The following is a 22,385-nucleotide window of genomic DNA, read 5'->3' on the forward strand; positions in this document are numbered from 1 at the left end:
TGCCTTAGACCGCTGCGCCACTCAGGAGCCACAAAACTGACATTGTGGATGTCAATAAAACATTTCTAAATCAAACATTAGCAACAAAAAGTATGAGAACATGCATTTAATGAGTGCAGAAAATGTTAGGATTACACTAGCACAGTAAAGCAATCACACAAAGCTAAACCAAAGACAATGCCCAAGTATTAAGTTCCATCCTGGTATCTCCCTTCATTGTATAAAAATATAGCCTACTATAAAAGACAAACTGTCTCAGAGCACTGTGCTTTTTAAACAAAGACGTTCACTGCCTTGTCAAATTACTGCCCAGTCCCCTTCCTATTCAATGTATCATTTTTCAGAAGTTTACACACAGGTCAGATGTGACATTCAAGTAAAACAAACATGTTTCGTTGTCCATGATACTCAAATATAAGATTGATTCTCCTCAGGGGGATGAGACATTTTTATTCATGTTACCCAGGTAAGCCTGTAAGGACAGGAGAGCAATGACCTAATTTTACTAGTTGACTGCTATACAGGTCAAGAGAAAGAATTCAGCCCACCAGAATTCAGCTCAAAATTATAGAATTGCAGTTAATAGAAAACAGCTGAGCACATATAACACATACTTTACACATGTCCAAAACAAGTAGATCATGACCCAGCTTTATCAAATTGTATGTCACAGCTAAAAAGGCCTGTTGGCAGACAATGTCTCTCCATGGTATTTCTCAACCAGCTGATATAGGAATCTGTCCCTCTCTTTCTGTGTTGCGATACAAGATGCATATTCTAGCGCCGCCGAAAGGCGCGGGAGATTCTCCAAGCGTTGGGCTCCTCGTAACGGTTGTAGAGGGGCTCGAGGCGCTGCTGCTTCTTCTGTTTGCTGAGGCGCGTGGGGTCGGACACTTTGAAGAAGGCCGGCGAGAACTCTACCAGCCAGCGTGGGTCAATGGTGGTCACCTCCCTCATGTACTCCTTAGTGGTCAGCACCAACTCATGGTACACCACCCTGTGGAGAGAGGAATAAGAGTATCAGGCAAGAGGAAAATAATGTCCAGGATGGCTCAGTAACAGTTGACATTCAATGTAAACTAGTGACTAATCCATTACTCCCCGTGGTAATCAGAAATGAGGGTCGACTCACCACTCAGGCTGGCGGTTGAACAGGGCACTGGAGGGGTGGATGTACACCACCTGCTGGTCAATGAGCGTACGGTAGCCCTCCTGGGGATCCTTTTTGGCTGCGTTCCGGAAGAAACCACTGCAGATGGCCTTCTGCACACGCACCGTGGCCTTTCCACAAGTCACCACATCCAGTTTATGTCTGAAAAGAGGTAAACGTTTTTGGATTTGTGTGAGAAGATTTCTAGTAAGTGAGGATTCCTTACCAGACATACAATTAACTTGATCATCAAATTGACAGTGGAACCTACCTGTCCATGATACCCAGCATCTGTTTGCGGATATCCTGGGCTCTGCGCAAGGAACGGGCCTGGATGAAGTTCTCGTAGCACCAGGGGTTGGAGAACTTGTTGTTCTTCCAGGAGTTATAGACAGCCAGCAGAGTAAGGTGGTCTCCCTCGGCCTGGTGGAACTTGGCCTTCTTCTGGTCAGCCAGGGCCTGCTTGTCCTGAGACACAGAGAATAAAATAACTGTTAGTCATCCAATTATCAACAATGGCACACCATATAATTGCCTCATTGAGGTCTCCAACCATAATGGTAAACCTCAACAACATTCAACTGTGCTGCAAAGAAAAAAAAAAGAAAAAAAGATCTAATCAGGATACCCAGAGGAGTGATATGACCCTATTTCAGTGTTTATGAGTCTTGTGATTTGCCGTACCTTGGGCCTGTAGAAGACGTTCTGCACAGACAGCATGGAGACGATGGTGAGCATCTCCTCACTGCAGCCCAGGTGGACGGACATGATCAGCATCTTACACAGCATGGGCTCCAGAGGGAACTCCGCCATCTGACAGAGAGACGGAAATAATGAATTGGTAATTAATCCTCACTTTTGCCTTTCTTAACAATAGTCTCCTTTTTTTGGTATAAACTCTTACCCTGCGTCCGAGACGAGTGAGCAACCCTTCATCGTCCAGAGACCCCAGAGTGTAGAGCTGCTCCATGGCAGTGATCAGTGTCTCCATGGGTGGAGCGTCCATGAAATCAAACGATAGCAGGTCATTGATGCCCATGGCCTGAAGGAATATGGAGAAAGGGACGTCAGGGGATGATACGGGAGGAGTAGGTCTCAGCAGACAAGTATAGATCACAGAAGCATGTACAGTGAAACAAGGTTTATCCCCTTTTGTGACTGTGTGCATACCTTGAGGGACAGCACAGTGCTGGCCAAGTTAGTTCTCTGGATCTCAGGCACGTTGGTGGTGAGCATCTCGTCTCTGTATGCTCTCTCGGTGTACAGCCTGTAGGTCTTCCCTGGGCCAGTTCTTCCAGCTCTACCAGCCCGCTGCTTGGCTTGGGCCTAACAGAAGTTACATTGAAGCTCTTAGCATACCAAATCGTAATTGCTTGAGAGAGACAGAGGGGTTACAATCTTGGTAGGTTTAGAAAAGAAATATGAACTGAGTGATTAACCAGTCTACCTGTGAAATGGGAGTCACCACCAGCTGGTCAATACCAGTCTTGGAGTTGTACACCTTTTGCTTCACAAATCCTGGGTCCACAACGTAGTAGATACCGTCAATGGTCAGAGACGTCTCAGCAATGTTAGTGGCAATGACAACCTTTCTGCTGCCGGGGGGAGCAGGGTCAAAGATACGGGTCTGCATCTCGCTTGGCAGCGCAGAGTAGACAGGTAGAATGATGAGTTCGGGCACTTCAGGTCCCAGAGACTTCATCCGTTCATACAAGATCTCACAAGCGGTGTCAATCTCCTCCTGACCCGTCAGAAACACCAGGACATCACCTGCAAACAAGGAGCGAGAGAGGACATAAAGAAGGTTGATAACTCTTCACAATCAAGGGTGAATCTCAAACTGACATTTTATAGCAATGGATTTGCATTCATGCAGTGATTTAGGTCAATGACTATGAATTACAGTTAGACTGTACACTGGGTTTAACCTTTGTTAAAACCGTACCTGGAGGCTCGGTCAGGTGGATCTGCATGACAGTGATGAGACTGGCGTCCAGGTAGTCCGTCTCAGGCTCTTTGCAGTACAGCACCTCCACTGGATAGGTACGTCCTGGGATGGTAAAGATGGGCGCTTCGTAGAAGTACTGGGAGAACTTGACGGCATCTAGCGTGGCTGAAGTGACAATCAGCTTCATGTCTGTGCGTTTCTGCACTGTCTGAAAAGAGGGAGAGTTAGCTTAATACAAAACTTTCCTTTAAAATATTAGCGCTGTTTAGACCCTGAAGTCAAGGGGAAACAAGACCCTGGTATACCTTCTTGAGCAGACCGAAGAGCACATCGGTATGGATGGTCCTCTCGTGGGCCTCATCCAACATGATGATGGCGTACTGGCCAAGGTCCGGATCTATCAAACACTCTCTCAGCAACATACCGTCTGTCATGTACTTGATCACCGTCTCAGGGCTGGTGCAGTCCTCAAAACGGATGGTGTAGCCCACCTGGTGTAGAAGAACAGAGACACAAGTTAGAAATAACTAGGGCCAGACGTTTGAGATTGTTCTGCCATCAGATGTATTCGGCATCGTCTCATGGTCACGTGGGCCAGGAGATCACTCACCTCCTGGCCCAGACAGCAACCGTACTCTTCAGAGACTCTCTTGGCCACAGACATGGCTGCCACACGACGGGGCTGAGTGCAGCCGATCTTCCCCCGAGTGGTGTATCCCGCCTCGGCCAGGTACTGGGTGATCTGGGTAGTTTTCCCAGAACCAGTCTCTCCAATAACAATCAAGATCTGGTTATCGTGGACAGCCTGTAATAGAGAAGCAGAGATGTGAGCAAAATGTTATGCCATAAATGGTCAAAAACAGCTGCTGAAATAGAAATAACTAGCGATATATAATTTGCAAACTTTTGCACAAACCTGTATGAGCTGCTCTTTGAGCTTGTAGATGGGCAGGCTCTCTCTCTGCTCCAGGATGGACATTGCCGTCTTCTTGCCGTAAGAGGCCTTGTTGCCCCCAAAGGCATGTTTCTTCCACTCTGGGATGTCAGTTGGCATCATGCCAATTCCTCTCATGTTGGCTGCAATCTGCCTTCCATCAACTGTGTAAGAGGGAAGCGTCTTTAATTGAGATGAACTGGTATGATATTTAACCTCCACCCCTTCAGATGACTGGTGATCCAGACCCAGTCTAGGACCCTGGGAGGAACCTTTACACCCACAAAGCCTCCCCTATAACCCTGGGCCATGGAGGACACGGCACACTACAGCGGGCCACTTTATCCGGCCTGTTAGGATGCTAAAGGAAACCAGATAACCATCTCCAGCCCTGGAAACCCTGAGGGCTGCTGCTGCTACACTGGAGGAAGTCTGATGTAGTGGCTCAGACTGGACTGTGTTGAGGATTACTGTGTGCTTCCATACGGACTTACCATCAGGCAGAGGGTCTACCCAGTGTTTGTTCAGGCCCATGGGGATAGAGTCCATCTCAGCCTCTCGCTGACACTGCTTCACCTCCCTCCTCTCCTTAGCCAATGCACTCTGCATCATGGCAGCCTGGGACAGCGAGCCGTCTGGATTCTGACAGAGGGAAACAAAGTGAGCTGCAATTGTTCACACTACTAAACAGGATGAAAACACTCAAACAAAATTGCCTTGAAAGTAGGTTGATCAAGAGGACATGGAAACATACCTTAACAATCTTGACAGGGCTCATGTCCATACTCTGTTTAGTGTGTCCTCTCAGGAACGGAGGCTCCTCCTCCACCAGCTCAATTTCCAGGTCCTCATCTGAAAGAAAGCGGTGGACAAATCAGCATCCAATACTTCGATGTGAATCTAAACCGACAGTGGTTTTCTATCAAGAAAATGTACACGAGGGCATGCTAAATTACTCTTTTAGCACGGCTGTGCTGCGGCCATAGGTACGAGGCGGAGCAGAGTACCGTAGATTAGCACAATCGTGCTAAAAAAAAACGTTTTTACACAACCGCAAGTGTACAATTGCTTTTCTATAATGGGTTACGAGTCAAATGGAAAATATATATATATTTTAAATCTAAATGTTCCATTGCCATGCTGGCTGGCAAAGCTATTATCCCTTGCTTGCTAGCTAGCCAACTACAACAGTCACGTCAAACTATGCTATAGTAGCAAAGTAGCTGCCTAAAATAAAGGGAACACTAAAATAACACATCCTAGATCTGAATGAATGAAATATTATTATTAAATACTTTTTTCTTTACATAGTTGAATGTGCTGACAACAAAATCAGACAAAAATTATCAATGGAAATCAAATTTATCAACCCATGGAGGTCTGGATTTGGAGTCACACTCAAAATTAAAGTGGAAAACCACACTACAGGCTGATCCAACTTTGATGTAATGTCCTTAAAACAAGTCAAAATGAGGCTTAGTAGTGTGTGTGGCCTCCACGTGCCTGTATGACCTCCCTACAACGCCTGGGCATGCTCCTGATGAGGTGGCGGATGGTCTCCTGAGGGATCTCCTCCCAGACCTGGACTAAAGCATACGCCAACTCCTGGACAGTCTGTGGCGTTGGTGGATGGAGCGAGACATGATGTCCCAGATGTGCTCAATTGGATTCAGGTCTGGGGAACGGGTGGGCCAGTCCATAGCATCAATGCCTTCCTCTTGCAGGAACTGCTGACACACTCCAGCCACATGAGGTCTAGCATTGTCTTGCATTAGGGGGAACCCAGGGCCAACCGCACCAGCATATGGTCTCACAAGGGGTCTGAGGATCTCATCTCGGTACCTAATGGCAGTCAGGCTACCTCTGGCAAGCACATGGAGGGCTGTGCGGCCCCCCAAAGAAATGCCACCCCACACCATGACTGAACCACCGCCAAACCGGTCATGCTGGAGGATGTTGCAGGCAGCAGAACGTTCTCCACGGCATCTCCAGACAGTGGCCAGTGGCGAATTTGCCAATCTTGGTGTTCTCTGGCAAATGCCAAACATCCTGCATGGTGTTGGGCTGTAAAGCACAACCCCCACCTGTGGACGTCGGGCCCTCATACCACCCTCATGGAGTCTGTTTCTGACCGTTTGAGCAGACACATGCACATTTGTGGCCTGCTGGAGGTCAATTTGCAGTGCTCCTCCTGCTCCTCCTTGCACAAAGGCAGAGGTAGCGGTCCTGCTGCTGGGTTGTTGCCCTCCTACGGCGTCCTCCACGTCTCCTGATGTACTGGCCTGTCTCCTGGTAGCGCCTCCATGCTCTGGACACTATGCTGACAGACACAGCAAACCTTCTTGCCACAGCTCGCATTGATGTGCCATCCTGGATGAGCTGCACTACCTGAGCCACTTGTGTGGGTCGTAGACTGTCTCATGCTACCACTAGAGTGAAAGCACCGCCAGCATTCAAAAGTGACCAAAACATCAGCCAGGAAGCATAGGAACTGAGAAGTGGTCTGTGGTCACCACCTGCAGAACCACTCCTTTATTGGGGGTGTCTTGCTAATTGCCTATAATTTCCACCTGTTGTCTATTCCATTTGCACAACAGCATGTGAAATTTATTGTCAATCAGTGTTGCTTCCTAAGTGGACAGTTTGATTTCACAGAAGTGTGATTGACTTGGAGTTACATTGTGTTGTTTAAGTGTTCCCCAGTATATTATATTTTTTTGAGCAATATATATATATATATATATATATAGCTGATTCATGACTGACTGGCTGCGAAAAGATGACTGTCTCGTCCTGACACGTTCATTCTCAATAAGACAGTGGAGCTGGAATTTCAATTATGATACAATGTTGCAAATGTCGAGAGACTGGCAGCAACGTTTATACAAATCCCTGTTGTTGCAAACCAAATGATAGGCTAGAAGCAAGAGGAAATAACGTCGATATACTTTTTTTTTTACAGTGGAGATCAAGTTAATGAATTGGCTGGCTGAGCCGATGAGACAATGGATGGGCAGGGATTTCTCAGATGGAACAGAAAAAAAGATGCCCATTTTTGCATCATAGGCTCACCCGTGCTAAACAGTTTTTAGTATGGCTTAGAACACGTCTCAAGCAAATCACAAAGCTTGTTTTGACCAACCTGCTGTGGAACACACAATAACATAAGTCATGTTTTACCTTCTTCGTCATCAACTTTGGGGAGGATACCAGTCTCCTCGTCAAAGTCAGGGAACTCCTCTTTAGAAAGAACATTAGCAGCAATCATCTGAGAACAGAAGAAAATAGCATTATTAGATCAAAAATCACATTGATAACAGTCAAGGTCTTGATAAAAACCCTTTCACACATACCTGTTTGATTTCCCACTTCTCGGGGTCAGATATCTTGGTCAGTCTCTTGCGTTCCAGTGTGTCATCCTCCAACTCAGGGGCGTGGCCCAGGTTGAGGTTGGTTGGGCGGTCGGGGTTCCTCATGATTTTCTCCTCCTCACCATCAGGGCCCTGGTTCCTCCTTCTGTTGGGGTTCAGGTCCTCCCCAGTTTCCTGGTCCACATCCTGTCAACCAAGAGGAGAGCCAGTGTTTCAGTAATAATTAAACATGTCTTTCATAGTGCTTTCCAAATGTTCCAAAGCCTTTAAAACTTAGTGGCACTCCAGTCTCCTTTTCACCTAATTTAACAGCTGATTTCTTAACAGAAAGGGTACATCTCAATATGTGGTACAAGGTAAGTCATGCCATAGCACCCAAGTGTGTGTGTGTGGGGGGGCTTTTCTCTTTTGTTCCTCAAGCAAGGGGAATGACAAACAAACTCCTTGAAGTTTCCAGTTGTCAAAAAATAAATATACATTTTTAGGATAATAAATATAAAATTGAATATACATTTTTTCAACAGGAAAATTACTTTAAATGCCCATAATTTTACCAACATGATTACAGGGATGAAAACTGGTGAGCCCCCAAAAAGGTGATGCAAATTTCTGTGTGAAAAAGATCTATTTTCAGTGTGTTTGTCACAACACCAACATTTACTAATGATGTGATACCAAGCAGTATCGTGATACCATAGGGTTTGCCCTGTGGTATCACATGGAACTCTTTGGCCTGAATGAAATGCACTATGTGTGGAGAAAACCAGGCACAGCTCATCACCCGTCTAACACCATCCCTACTGTGAAGCATGGTGGCGGCAGAATCATGCTATGGGGGTGCTTTTCAGCAGCAGGGACTGGGAGACTGGTAAGGATAGGGAGAACGATGAATGGCGCCAAATACAGGCAAATCCTTCATGAGAACTTGCTTCAGAATGTAAATGAACTTAGACTGGGGTGAAGATTTACAATCCAACAGGACAATGACACCAAGGATACAGCCAAAGCAAAGCTGGAATGGCTTCAGAACAAGAATGTGAAAGTCTGAGTGGTCCCACCAAAGCCTAGACTTGAATCCCATTAAATCTGTGGAAAGACTTGAAGATTGCTGTTCACCACCACTCTCCATCTATTGTAACTTAACAGAGCTTGAGAATATCCACAAATCCAGATGTGCAAAGCTGATATACATACCCAAGATGACTCAAAGCAGCTATCATCGCCACCAAAAGTGCTTATTAACTCAGGGATGTGAATACTTATGTAAATTAGATTAATGAATTTAAGAAATTTGCTAAAATGTCTAAAAACAAGTTTATTGGGAATTGTGTGTAGTTAGGTGAGGGGAAAAAAATCCACTTAATCCAATTTGAATTCAGGCTGTAACAACCTTCTGAATAAGTTAAAAATGTCACTGACAGAAAGGGCTGCCTTGCTTCTTGCTCTTAGGAAACTCTGCAGATGTTTTTTTTTTTATGTATAATTTCTTACATTGTTAGCCCAGAAAAAGTTGTGTTATTACATACAGCCGGGAAGAACTATAGGATATCAAAGCGCCGGTAACTCATTAGCACTACCAGGAATACGACTTTCCCGAAGCAGGTCAATTGTTCGCACCCCCCAGGGCAAATTAACTGATTCCAGAACCCAAAACAACTCCGGCGAAGGAGAGGTACTCGGAGTGGTCTTTTAGTCCGACTTAAGAGGCGCACACGCCACCCACCGCTTCCAAGCATATTACTATCTGGAGAATAAAGTTGAGGAGCTCATGGATGGGGATCTCTTTCCAGAGAGACAGGGATTGTAACATACTCTGCTTCACGGAAACATCTCTCTCGGGATATACTGTCCGAATCAGTCCAGCCAGTTGGAATCTCAGTTCATCGCACAGACAGGATTAAATATCTCTCTGGGAAAAAGGAGGGCGGTGTGTTTCATGATTAACTACTCATGGTGTAATTGTGATAATATACAGGAACTCAAGTCCTTTTGATCACCCGATCTAGAATACCTCAAATCAAATGCAGACCGTATTATCTCCCAAGAGAATTGTCATTGGTTATAGTCACGGCCGTGTATATTTCCTCCTCAAGCTGATACTGCGACAGCCCTCAAAGAACTCCAGTTGACTTTATGCAAACCAGAAACCGTATGTCCTGAGGCTGCATTTATTGTAGCTGGAGATTTTAACAAAGCAAATTTGAGAAAAAAGATGCCAAAAATTCTAGCAACATATCGACTGTAGGACTTGCGCTGCCAAAACTCGACCACTGTTACTCCAACTTCCGGGATACCTATAACCCCCCCCCTCCGCCCTCATTTCCTCCCTTCCTATAGGCAGAAACTCAAACAGGTGGTACCCTCGCTAAGGACTATTCACCACTGGTCTGACCAATCGGAATCCACGCATCAAGACTGTTTTGATCACGCGGACTGGGATATGTTGCGGGTAGCCTCTGAGAACAACATAGATGAATAGACTGACTCACTTTAGCAGGAAGTGTATAGGAGATGTTGTACTCAATACCTACCCTAAACAGAAACCGTAGATATATGGCAGCATTTGTGCAAAACTGAAAGTGCGAATCACTGCATTTAACCATGGCAAGGTGACTGGGAATATGGCAGAATACAAACAGTGTAGTTATTTCCAAACAGGGCAAAATGTCAGTATAGAGACAAAGTGGAGCCACAATTCAACGGCTCAGACAGCAGACCTATGTGACAGGGTCTACAGATAATCACGGACTACAAAAGGAAAACCAGCCACGTCATTCTTTGCTTGCTTTGAGGATAACAGTGCCACTGACGCGGCCCGCTTCTCAGTGGCCGTATGACATTTAAGCGTTTTAACCCTCACAAGGCTGCCGGCCCAGACGGCATCCCTAGCCACGTCATCAGAGCATGTGCAGACCAGCTGGCTGATGTGTTTACGGACATATTCAATCTCTCCCTATACCAGTCTGCTGTCCCCGCATGCTTCATGATGGCCACTATTGTTCCTGTACCCAAGCAAGCAAAGGTAACTGAACTAAATTACTTTCGCCCCGTAACACTCACTTCTGTCGTCATGAAGTGCTTTGAAAGACTCGTCAAGGATCATATCACCTCTACCTTACTCGTCACCCTAAACCCACTTCAATTTGCTTACTGTCTCAATTAGATCCACAGACGCCGCAATCGCCATCACACTGCCCTATCCCATCTAGACAAGAGGAATACATATGTAAGAATGCTGTTCAATGACTATAGCTTAGCATTCAACACCACAGTACCCTCCAAGCTCATCATTAAGCTCCAGGCCCTGGGACTGAACCCCACCCTGTGCAACTGGGTCCTGGACTTCATGATGGGCCGCCCCGAGGTGGTGAAGGTAGGAAAAACCTCCACTAGATTGATCCTCAACACAGGGGCCCGTCAGGGGTACGTGCTTAGTCCCCTCCTGTACTCCCTGTTCACCCATGACTGCGTGGCCAAGCACACCTCCAACTCAATCATCAAGTTTGCAGATGACAACAGTAGTAGGCTTAATTACCAACAATGACGAGACCGTCTACAGGGAGGAGATGAGGGCTCTTGGAGTGTGGTGCCAGGAAAATAACACTCACTCAACAAAACAAAGGAGATGATCATAGACTTCAGGAAACAGCAGATGGAGCGCCCCCCCATCCACATTTGCAGTCTCGCAATGGAGAAGTTGGAAACCTTCAAGTTCCTCCGCGTAGACATCACTGACAAACTGAAATGGTTCACTCACAGATAGTGTGGTGAAGTCACAACAGCGCATCGTCAACCCCAGGAGGCTGAAGAAATTTGGCTTGTCACCTAAAACCCCCAAACTTCTACAGATGCACAATCGAGAGCATCCTGACGGGCTGTATCACTGCTTGGTATGGCAACTGCATCGCCCACAACAGCAGGGCTCTCCAGAGGGTGGTGCAGTCTTCCCAACGCATCACAGGGTGAAAACTACCTGTCCTCCAGGGCACCTACAGCACCCGATGTCACAGGAAGGCCAAAAAGATCATCAAGGACAACAAACACCCCGCTATAATCCAGAAGGCGAGGTCAGTACAAGTGCATTATAGTTGGGACCCAGAGACTGATCTCAAGGCCATAAGACTGTTAAAATAACCATCACTAGCACAGAGGCTGCTGCCTATATACACATAGACCTGAAATCACTGGCCACTAATAAATGCAACACTAGTCACTCAAAAATGTCTACATATCTTGCATTACCCATCTCATATGTATTTTCTGTATCCTATTCTATGCCGCTCTGACATTGCTCGTCGATATATTTTTATATTCTTAATTCCATTCTTTTACTAAATGTGTGTGTATCGGGTATATGTTGTGTAATTTGTTAGATATTAGTGCACTGTCTGTCGGAGCTAGAAGCACAACCATTTTGCGACACCCGCATTAACATCTGCTAAACACGTGTACAGTGCCTTGCGAAAGTATTCGGCCCCCTTGAACTTTGCGACCTTTTGCCACATTTCAGGCTTCAAACGTAAAGATATAAAACTGTATTTTTTTGTGAAGAATCAACAACAAGTGGGACACAATCATGAAGTGGAACGACATTTATTGGATATTTCAAAAAATGTTAACAAATCAAAAATGCAAAAATGCACCTGCACTGTGATAGTCTCAGAGGTCCGTTAAAAGCGCAGAGAGCATCATGAAGAACAAGGAACACACCAGGCAGGTCCGAGATACTGTTGTGAAGAAGTTTAAAGCCAGATTTGGATACAAAAAGATTTCCCAAGATTTAAACATCCCAAGGAGCACTGTGCAAGCGATAATATTGAAATGGAAGGAGTATCAGACCACTGCAAATCTACCAAGACCTGGCCGTCCCTCTAAACTTTCAGCTCATACAAGGAGAAGACTGATCAGAGATGCAGCCAAGAGGCCCATGATCACTCTGGATGAACTGCAGAGATCTACAGCTGAGGTGGGAGACTCTGTCCATAGGACAACAATCAGTCGTATATTGCACAAATCTGGCCTTTATGGAAGAGTGGCAAGAAGAAAGCCATTTCTTAAAGATATCCATAAAAAGTGTCGTTTAAAGTTTGCCACAAGCCACCTGGGAGACACACCAAACATGTGGAAGAAGGTGCTCTGGTCAGATGAAACCAAAATTGAACTTTTTGGCAACAATGCAAAACGTTATGTTTGGCGTAAAAGCAACACAGCTCATCACCCTGAACACACCATCCCCACTGTCAAACATGGTGGTGGCAGCATCATGGTTTGGGCCTGCTTTTCTTCAGCAGGGACAGGGAAGATGGTTAAAATTGATGGGAAGATGGATGGAGCCAAATACAGGACCATTCTGGAAGAAAACCTGATGGAGTCTGCAAAAGACCTGAGACTGGGACGGAGATTTGTCTTCCAACAAGACAATGATCCAAAACATAAAGCAAAATCTACAATGGAATGGTTCAAAAATAAACATATCCAGGTGTTAGAATGGCCAAGTCAAAGTCCAGACCTGAATCCAATCAAGAATCTGTGGAAAGAACTGAAAACTGCTGTTCACAAATGCTCTCCATCCAACCTCACTGGGCTCGAGCTGTTTTGCAAGGAGGAATGGGAAAAAATGTCAGTCTCTCGATGTGCAAAACTGATAGAGACATACCCCAAACGACTTACAGCTGTAATCGCAGCAAAAGGTGGCGCTACAAAGTATTAACTTAAGGGGGCTGAATAATTTTGCACGCCCAATTTTTCAGTTTTTGATTTGTTAAAAAAGTTAATATCCAATAAATGTCGTTCCACTTCATGATTGTGTCCCACTTGTTGTTGATTCTTCACAAAAAAATACAGTTTTATATCTTTATGTTTGAAGCCTGAAATGTGGCAAAAGGTCGCAAAGTTCAAGGGGGCCGAATACTTTCGCAAGGCACTGTATGTGACCAATACAATTTGATGGGGTATGAATACTTCCTGAAGGCACATACCTTCATGCTGAGACTGGTCTTGGAGCCAGTAAAGGACAGCACCTTGATCTTGACTCGTTGACCTTTCTGGACCACATCAGCCACATTGGCAACACGTCCCTCTCTGCGTAGCTCAGAGATGTGCACCAACCCCTCCCAGCGTTTCCTACAATGCAAAACAGATAAGGCTTTCAACATTGCACAATCAAACGCGAACCAAGTTCATCACTATTGAATTAAAGACTTTTGCCGAGGCATTAACAACTCTTTTCCTGACCTCAGCCCCTCCAGTTGCACGAAGCAGCCAAACTGCATGATGCTGGTGATTTTGCCGTTGAATATGTCTCCCACGGTAGGCTCCTCTGGTGGTGGGCGATCCACGTGTTTGTCCTTCCACCGGTCAGAACCTTCCTTTGTGTCCCTGTCTCGGTCTCTGTGGGGGCTGGGGGTGCGACTGCGCTCACTCCAGCGAGACGCACGTTTCTTACCACGGTCGCGGTCCCTCTCACGGTCTCGGTCTCTCTGACGATCACGGTCCCTAGATCGAGATCTAGAGCGAGAGCGGGACCGAGAACGATGACGCCTCCTCCTGTCCCTGTCTCGGCTCCGGCTTCTGCTGTGCCGCCTCTTTTTGTCCGACCTGAGGAATACAATCTATGAGCTCCAATCTATGTAACTGAGGAAAATGTACACTTGAAGCCAATCAGAGTTTATTTGGGGAAATCACTTTACCTGCTCTTGCTCTTTGAGTCTGATCTACTCACACTGGGCATGAACATCTCCAACTCCTTCATGGCGGCGTCTGCGATTTTCACGTCGTCTTCGTCTAGTATGGCCTGGGGGGGGGGTCAGAAATGGTAGGCCAAATATCAGTAGGTCACACAGTCAACCAAAGTAGTCTACAATGTATATTTTACCTGCAAATTAACTATGTTAAAGCACAAAGACTTACCTTAGGAGCCGGATCGTCTGGCCTGCATAACGCAGGAAACAACTCCTTCAGTTTGTCCTTCTCACTCTTCTGCTTGACCACAGGCTCAAAAGCTAGAATCATAGAGTAAAGAGTCAGCAAGTCTACAACATAGTAACAATAGCATAAACAGTGCATTCGGAAAGTATTCAGACGCCATTATATTTTCCACATGGATTAAATTGTTGTTTTCCCATCAATTTAGAATAATACTGGTACGTAACAATCTACACACAATAACCCCATAATGACAAAGCAAAAACATGTCAAATGTTTTGCAAATGTACAAAAAATAAAAAAATAAAAAGATGAAAAAAACAAAATTAGTAATTCAGACTCTTTACTTTGTTGAAGCACCTTTGGCAGCGATTACAGCCGAGACTTCTTGGGTATGACGCTTCAAGCTTGGCACACCTGTATTTGGGGAATTTCTCCCATTCTTCTCTGCAGATCCTCTCAATCGCTGTCAGGTTGAATGGGGACCATTGCTGCACTGCTATTTTCACATCTCTCCAGAGATGTTCGATCGGGTTCATGTCTGGGCTCTGACTGGGCCACTCAAGGATATTCAGAGACTTGTCCCGAAGCCACTCCTGTGTTGTCTTGGCTGTGTGCTTAGGGTTGTTGTTCTGTTCACTCCCAGTCGCAGGCCCTGAGCGCTCTGGAGCAGGTTTTCATCAAGGATCGCCCTGTACCTTGTTCGGGTTATCTTTCCCTCGATCCTGCCACCACCATGCTTCACCATTGGGATGGTACCAGGTTTCCTCCAGATGTGACGCTTGGCATTCAGGCCAAAGAGTTAAATCCTGGTTTCATCAGACCAGAGAATCTTGTGTCTCACTTTCTGGGAGTCCTTTAGGTGCCTTTTGGCAAACCCCAACGGGCTTTCATATGCCTTTTACTGAGCACTCCACCAATAAAGTCCTGATAGCTGGAGTTCTGCGGAGATGGTTGCCCATCTCCAAAGAGGAACTCTGGAGCTCTGTCAGTGACTATCAGGTTCTTGGTCACCTTCCTGACCATTCTGCCCTGATTGCTCAGTTTGGGAACGTCAATGCTGCAGAATGTTTTTGGTACCCTTCCCCAGCTCTGTGCCTCGACACAATCCTGTCTCGGATCTCTGCGGGCAATTCCTTCGACCTCATGGCTTGGTTTTTCTCTCTGACATACACCATCAACTGTGGGACCTTATATAGACAGGTGTGTGCCTTTCCAAATCATGTCCAACCAATTGAATTTACCACAGGTTGTAGTCAATCAAGACGCAGAAACATCAAGAATAAACAATGGAAAAAGGATGCAACTGAGCTCAATTTCAAGTCTCATTGCAAAGGGCCTGAAAATTACAAGGTATGTGTACATTTTTTATATTGTGTAGATTGAAGAAAAATGTACTTAATTCATTTTAGAATAAGGCTGTAAAGTAACAAAATGTGGAAAAAGTCAAGGGCAGGGGTCTGAATACTTCCCGAATGCACTGCACAAAGCCCATAGCTTTGCAATTGTAAGTGAAAAGCATACATCACCATAAATCAGACGATATAGGTGGAATATAGCTCACATACCTTTGTTTGTAGATGTCTTTGATGGAGGCCGCATCGTTTGAATAAGTCTGAGCAAATTGCCAACAAGTGAATCCTGAAAGATCGAAAATAAATTGAACACGTAGTTAAAGTCGGGAAGTTTACATGCACTTCGGTTGGAGTCATTAAGACTCGTTTTTCAACCACTCTACACATTTCTTGTTAACAAACTATACTTTTGGCAAGTCAGCTAGGAAAATCTACTTTGTGCATGACAAGTAATTTTCCCAACAATTGTTTACAGACAGATTTCACTTAATCACAATTCTAGTGGATCAGAAGTTTACAAACACTAAGTTGATTGTGCCTTTAAACAGCTTGGAAAATTCCAGAAAATTATGTCATGGCTTTAGAAGCTTCTGTTAGGCTAATTGACATAATTTGAGTCGATTGGAGATGTACCTGTGGATGTATTTCAAGGCCTACCTTCAAACTCAGTGCCTCTTTGCTTGACATCATGGGAAAATCAAATGAAATTAGCCAAGCCCTAAGAAAAACAAATTGTAGACCTCCACAAGTCTGGTTCATCCTTGGGAGCAATTTCCAAATGCCTGAAGGTACCACGTTAATCTGTACAAACAATAGTATGCAAGTATAAACACCATGGGACCACGCAGCCGTCATACCGCTCAGGAAGGAGACACGTTCTGTCTCCTAGAGATGAATGTACTTGGAGCTGGAGGAAACAGGTACAAAAGTATCTATATCCACAGTAAAACAAGTCCTAAATCGACATAACCTGAAAGGCCGCTCAGCAAGGAAGAAGCCACTGCTCCAAAGCCGTCATAAAAAAAGCCAGACTACGGTTTGGCTTTTAACTCAACTGCACATGGGGACAAAGATCGTAATTTTTGGAGAAATGTCCCCTGGTCGGATGGAACAAAAATAAAACTGTTTGGCCATAATGACCACTGTTATGTTAGGAGGAAAAGGGGGAGGCTTGCAAGCCAAGGAACACCATCCCAACCGTGAAGCATGGGGGTGGCAGCATCATGTTGTGGGAGTGCTTTGCTGCAGGAGGGACTGGTGCACTTCACAAAATAGATGGCATCATGAGGGAGGAAATTATGTGGTGTGGAAGGACCACCAGAGGGCAGGCTGGGCTCATGGATAGTAGCCCAACAAGGCATGGGAGACAAGGTAACCAGAGGCAATTAAGCACAGCTGACGGTACTAATGACATACTCTCCTTCCCCTATAAGAGAGAGAATGGAACCAGCAGAGAAGGGGGAAAACTATCTCTGGAAGATGGCCACCGAGAGAGAGGAGCTATCCAGGAAGAACCACTAAGACGGTGACAATCCCGTGACTTTTTGTTGTAGTTTAAAGATAAGCCTATTGTGTTCCGGTTTCATCCGGAGAAGAAGATGTATGTTTTTCCTTGGAAGATTTTCATTGATTATGTTGGACTGTTTGTGTTGACCAAATGCCCTCAATAGAGAACTGTGTTCAATCAAGAAAACCTACTCCTGACTCGTTTATTCCACCTTCCCGCTTTAGAGTGACGCCCAATTACTTGGTCCGCTCACAGTGGATATATTGAAGCAAAATCAAGACTTAAGTCAGGAAGTTAAAGCTTGGTCGCAAATGGGTCTTCCAAATGGACAATGTATGACCAAGTATGATACCAAAGTTGTGGCAAAATGGCATAAGGACAACAGAGTTAAGGTATCGGAGTGGCCATTACAAAGCCCTGACCTCAATCCTATGGAAAATGTGTAGGCAGAACTGAAAAAGCGTGTGCGAGCAAGGAGGCCTTACAAACCTGAATCAGTTACACCAGTTCTGTCAGGAGGAATGGGCCAAAATTCACCCAACTTATTGTGGGAATCTTGTGGTTAAAAGTTAAAACATTTAAAGGCAATGCTACTAAATACTAATTGAGTGTATGTAAACTTCTGACCCACTGGGAATGTGATGAAAGATATAAAAGCTGAAATAAATCACTACTATTATTCTGACATTTCACATTCTAAAAATAAAGTGGTGATCCTACCTGACCTAAAACAGGGAATTTTTACTACGATTAAATATCAGGAATTGTGAAAAACTGAGTTTAAATGTATTTGGCTAAGGTATACGTAAACTTCCGACTTCAACTGTAGCCATCAGATCATACCCGCTTGCTTACAGTTGCACTAGGGTCGGACAGACGTTCTGTGTAGATTAAGACACCACGGAGCCAGCGCGAGATATGGCTTGGAAAACGTACCTCAATTCAGGGATGAGAAATGTGTTGTACTCCCGACTTGTTCCATTATCCCAACTGTTACACAGAGAAGATTGAACTACCAGCCAATAGCAGCCGTTCAATCTTCTCGGTGTAACAGCACAAGCATTTCTTATCCCTGGATTGATGTGCTTTTTCCAAACCTTAACATCTTGCGCAGGCTCCGCAGTGTCTTAATCTACACAGAAAGTCCGTACGACCCTAGTGCAGCTGTACACAAGTGGGTCAGATCTGCTGGCTATCTAGCTAGTTACAGTAGATAGCAGTGGACAGTACTTACTGTGAATTCTGCGCCATTTTTCAATAGAAGTGATTTAAAGCCATCAAACGTTGGTTGCTTTTCAGCAAGACTGATGACAAACTCGGCTGTGTGGCAAAGAAACGACTCATTAGTTCAGGGTTAACCTGATTAGCCAAGTAATGTTACTCCTAAACATTAAGAATGTACTCGTTTGCTTGTTAAACAGGGCTATCACGCCAGCTAGCTAGCCAACTTTAAGGTCAGACATAGCCCTTGAGCATGACTCAGTTCCATTACACATAAGAGTCATTGAATGAAGAGATCCTCTTACAGGGACGTTTTGTTAAGACCATTAACACTCGTTGCTTGCGGTAGGGTATCGGAAGCATAAGGACTTCATCACATATAGAACAATGACCCAGATCGTTCACTGGATATATAAAATGTGAAGCTTCCAGGTGGCGTTTCCACTCACTACCAAATATTGTGATGAGGAAGCCAAGTGACCGGCAGTGGGAGAACATGGAATTTGGCCAACATTCTGCAAATTTACTCATCGATGAAACATTTGATCTCCATCTCTTTCAAAAACTAGAATCTGTAACAGAGTGTTTTGTAGACTTCACCTTTTGCTAAAGTTTCAAAACATTGTTGTTTAGAAGGAGTGCAAGGGCGAATTGAGTTATTGCACACATCAGGGTAGGCGTTCCCTCGCGAAAATATGCAAATAAATGCTAGAACGTGCCAATGGGAACTCACTAGCTTGTGCTTGGCTGGGCCCACCTCCTTGCTTGTTCTGCCCACTATGATTAATTTGCTCCCATTGGAAATGACAGGCTCTGGTCTGTTGAGTTAGTGATAAAAATCTTTGACCTCATCTTCCATAAATATACACACACACTACCAGTCAAAAGTTTTACTATTTTCTACATTTTAGAATAATAGAGAAGACAAAACTATGAAATAACACATCATGTAGTAACCAAAAAAAAGTCAAAATAGATTTTATATTTGAGATTCTTCAAAGTAGCCACCCGTTGACCTGTTGACTGCTTTGCACACTTGGCATTCTCTCAACCAGCCTCACCTGGAAGTGTATGTGATTTGGAATGCTTTTCCAATAGCCTTGAAGGAGTTCCCACATATGCTGAGCACTTGTTGGCTGCTTTTCCTTCACTCTGCGGTCCGACTCATCCCAAAATCCTTCATTATGTGGCCCAACTCATCCTAAACCATCTCAGTTTGGTTGAGGTCGGGGGATTGTGGAGGCCAGGTCATCTGATGCAGCACTCCATCACTCTCCTTATTGGTAAAATTGTCTTTAAACAGCCTGGAGGTTTGTTGGGTCATTGTGCTGTTGAAAAACGAATGATAGTGCCACTAAGCCCAAACCAGATGGGATGACATATCGCTGCATAATGCTGTGGTAGCCATATTGGTCAAGTGTGCCTTGAATTCTAAATAAAATGACAGTGTTCAGACAACAGTAGTAGGCTTGATTACCAACAATGACGAGACAGCCTGCAGGGAGGAGGTGAGGGCTCTGGGAGTGTGGTGCCTGGAAAACAACCTCTCACTCAATGTCAAAAAAACAAAGGAGATGATTGTGGACTTCAGGAAACAGCAGAAGGAGCAACCCCCTAGCCACATCGACGGGACCGCAATGGAGAAGGTGGAAAGGATCAAGTTCCTCGGCGTACACGTCACTGACAAACTGATATGGTCCACTCACACAGATAGTGTGGTTAAGAAGGCGCAACAGCGCCTCTTCAACCTGAGGAGCCTGAAGAAATTTGGCTTGTCACCTAAAACCCTCAAACTTTTACAGATGCGCAATCAAAAAGCACCGATGTTAGATATTACTAGGTAGATATTACTGCACTGTCAGAGCTAGAAGCACAAGCATTTCGCTACATCCGCAATAACATCTGCTATACACATTATGTCACCAATAAAATTTGATTTGAACTCTGGGTATTCCATTTCTGTGGCGGTCCTCATGAGAGCCAGTTTCATTATAGCTTGATGGTTTTTGCAACTGTACTTGACGAAACTTGAAAAGTTCTTGAAATGTTCCGTTGGCAGAGTTGCAAAGAAAGAGCCAAATCTCAGACTGGCCAATAAAAATAAAAGATTAAGATGGGCAAAAGAACACAGACACTGGAACTCTGCTTATAAAGCCAGCATCCCAGAGTTGCATCTTCACTGTTGACCTTGAGATTGGTGTTTTGCGGGTACTATTTAATGAAGCTGCCAGTTGAGGACTCGTGAGGCATCTGTTTATCAAACTAGACACTAATGTACTTGTCCTCTTCCTCAGTTGTGCACCAGGGCCTCCCACTCCTCTTTCTATTCTGGTTAGGGCCAGTTTGCGCTGTTCTGTGAAGGAAGTAGTACACATCGTTGTACGAGATCTTGGAATAGCCTTCATTTCTCAGAACAAGAATAAACTGATGAGTTTCAAAATAAACTTTTGTTTCTTTTGAAACTGGCCATTTTGAGCCTGTAATCGAACCCACAAATGCTGATGCTCCAGATACTCAACTAGTCTAAAGGCCAGCTTTATTGCTTCTTTAATAAGCAGTTTTCAGCTGTGCTAACATAATTGCAAAAGGTTTTTCTAATTATCAATTAGCCTTTTAAAATTATAAACTTGAATTAGCTAACACAATGTGCCATTCGAACACAGGAGTGATTGTTGCTGATAATGGGCCTCTGTACACCTATGTGGATATTCCATTAAAAATCTGCCGTTTCCAGCTACAATAGTAATTTACAACATTAACAATGTCTACACTGTATCTGATCAATTTGGTGTTCTTTTAAATGGACCAAAAGTGTGCTTCTCTTTCAAAAACAAGGACATTTCTAAGTGACCCAAACTTTTGAACGGTAGTGTATATACATAAATTATTACATTGATGCACACCTTGATATAGTGTTCCCACACTGCCATATCCATGTTACATTATTTAAAAAAGAAAACAGACAGAAGACAAGAGGCGACCACTTGTGCTAATTGTCCATCTAGCATTCGCATAACACCTGTGTGTAAGTGTAGCGGAAGTGTTTCGTAGATTGAGTCACCCATAGTTATAACGTTATGGATCTGTCCAAAACGGATACCGTAAGTGTATATCTTTTTATTTGAGGATTCTTCATCGCTTATGGAAGACAAGTGCCAATGATTATTTAAGTTCCTAAACGTTAAAACAACGTCGGGATTGCAGTTCACATGAGGCAGTCGTAGGCGAAGCTAATTTTCCAGGGAGAAGCCAGAATGCCGCCTTGAGATTGAGAACTAATTTAGCTAGCTAGGTCAGACAGATGTCAATGCTGTGTTGGTTAGCTAACTAACGTTAGTCCGGATACGTTTGTATTGGCAACAAGACAACCACAACAGTGCCAAGCGAGTTACTGGGACTCATTTGGGGTATAAGACCGTAGACAGTTAACTTAGGTAGCTAGCTATCGTTGGATAACATGTAGCTGGTTAGTTAGCTGCTAAACAACTTGCGGTTTTCATACCTAGATCTTTATCGCTTATCCCCAGATGGTTGTCGAGTTCTGTGCACACTTTGGATACTAACGAAAGGTATTCGAGCTGTTCTAGCTCGTTATCGCCGATGTTTGCCATTCTCCACGAGATTGTTTTGTTTTCAGAAGAAACCAGCAGCAGACATGTTTGGAATTTGATGGAGTATGACACCATTTCCGGTTCTGCCGGAAATTAGTGTGTGTGGTGTAGTTCTTCATTTTGTCACCTGGTGGTGCTAAAACCATTCCCAAAAGGGGACTCCCTAAAAACACTCCAGTCCGATACAAGACACTTCGTAGAAGGTCAAATTAGCAGAGAATTTTCGCAAATCCTAATCTTAACCTAATTATTCTAATTTCTTGCGTAAATCCTCCTAATATGCTACGAAAAGACGTAACTGTATCGAAGGGGCGTGTTTTTAGGGCTCTCCCAAGATGGACACTGTCTCTATGGACACTGACCG

General features: G+C 44.5%; 1 protein-coding gene across 1 annotated transcript; it reads right to left on the reverse strand.

Moving 5' to 3' along the window:
- Window positions 1-91: 91 nt before the first annotated feature.
- Window positions 92-22,100, reverse strand: LOC112224161 (ATP-dependent RNA helicase DHX8-like). Its single transcript, XM_042305899.1, has 22 exons — window positions 21,913-22,100; window positions 18,424-18,509; window positions 15,896-15,968; window positions 14,313-14,404; window positions 14,093-14,196; window positions 13,638-14,000; window positions 13,382-13,526; window positions 7,386-7,589; window positions 7,213-7,300; window positions 4,787-4,884; window positions 4,527-4,674; window positions 4,015-4,196; window positions 3,709-3,903; window positions 3,404-3,589; window positions 3,096-3,306; window positions 2,598-2,920; window positions 2,321-2,476; window positions 2,055-2,192; window positions 1,835-1,963; window positions 1,422-1,618; window positions 1,133-1,312; window positions 92-997 (listed from the first exon to the last, which is right to left on the reverse strand). Exons 1-22 carry the CDS (start codon window positions 22,094-22,096, stop codon window positions 778-780), a joined length of 3,702 nt encoding a protein of 1,233 aa, XP_042161833.1. The 5' UTR covers window positions 22,097-22,100; the 3' UTR covers window positions 92-777.
- Window positions 22,101-22,385: the final 285 nt, after the last annotated feature.

This window comes from Oncorhynchus tshawytscha, linkage group LG25 (assembly GCF_018296145.1).
Source record: "Oncorhynchus tshawytscha isolate Ot180627B linkage group LG25, Otsh_v2.0, whole genome shotgun sequence".
Classification (NCBI taxonomy): Eukaryota; Metazoa; Chordata; class Actinopteri; order Salmoniformes; family Salmonidae; genus Oncorhynchus; species Oncorhynchus tshawytscha.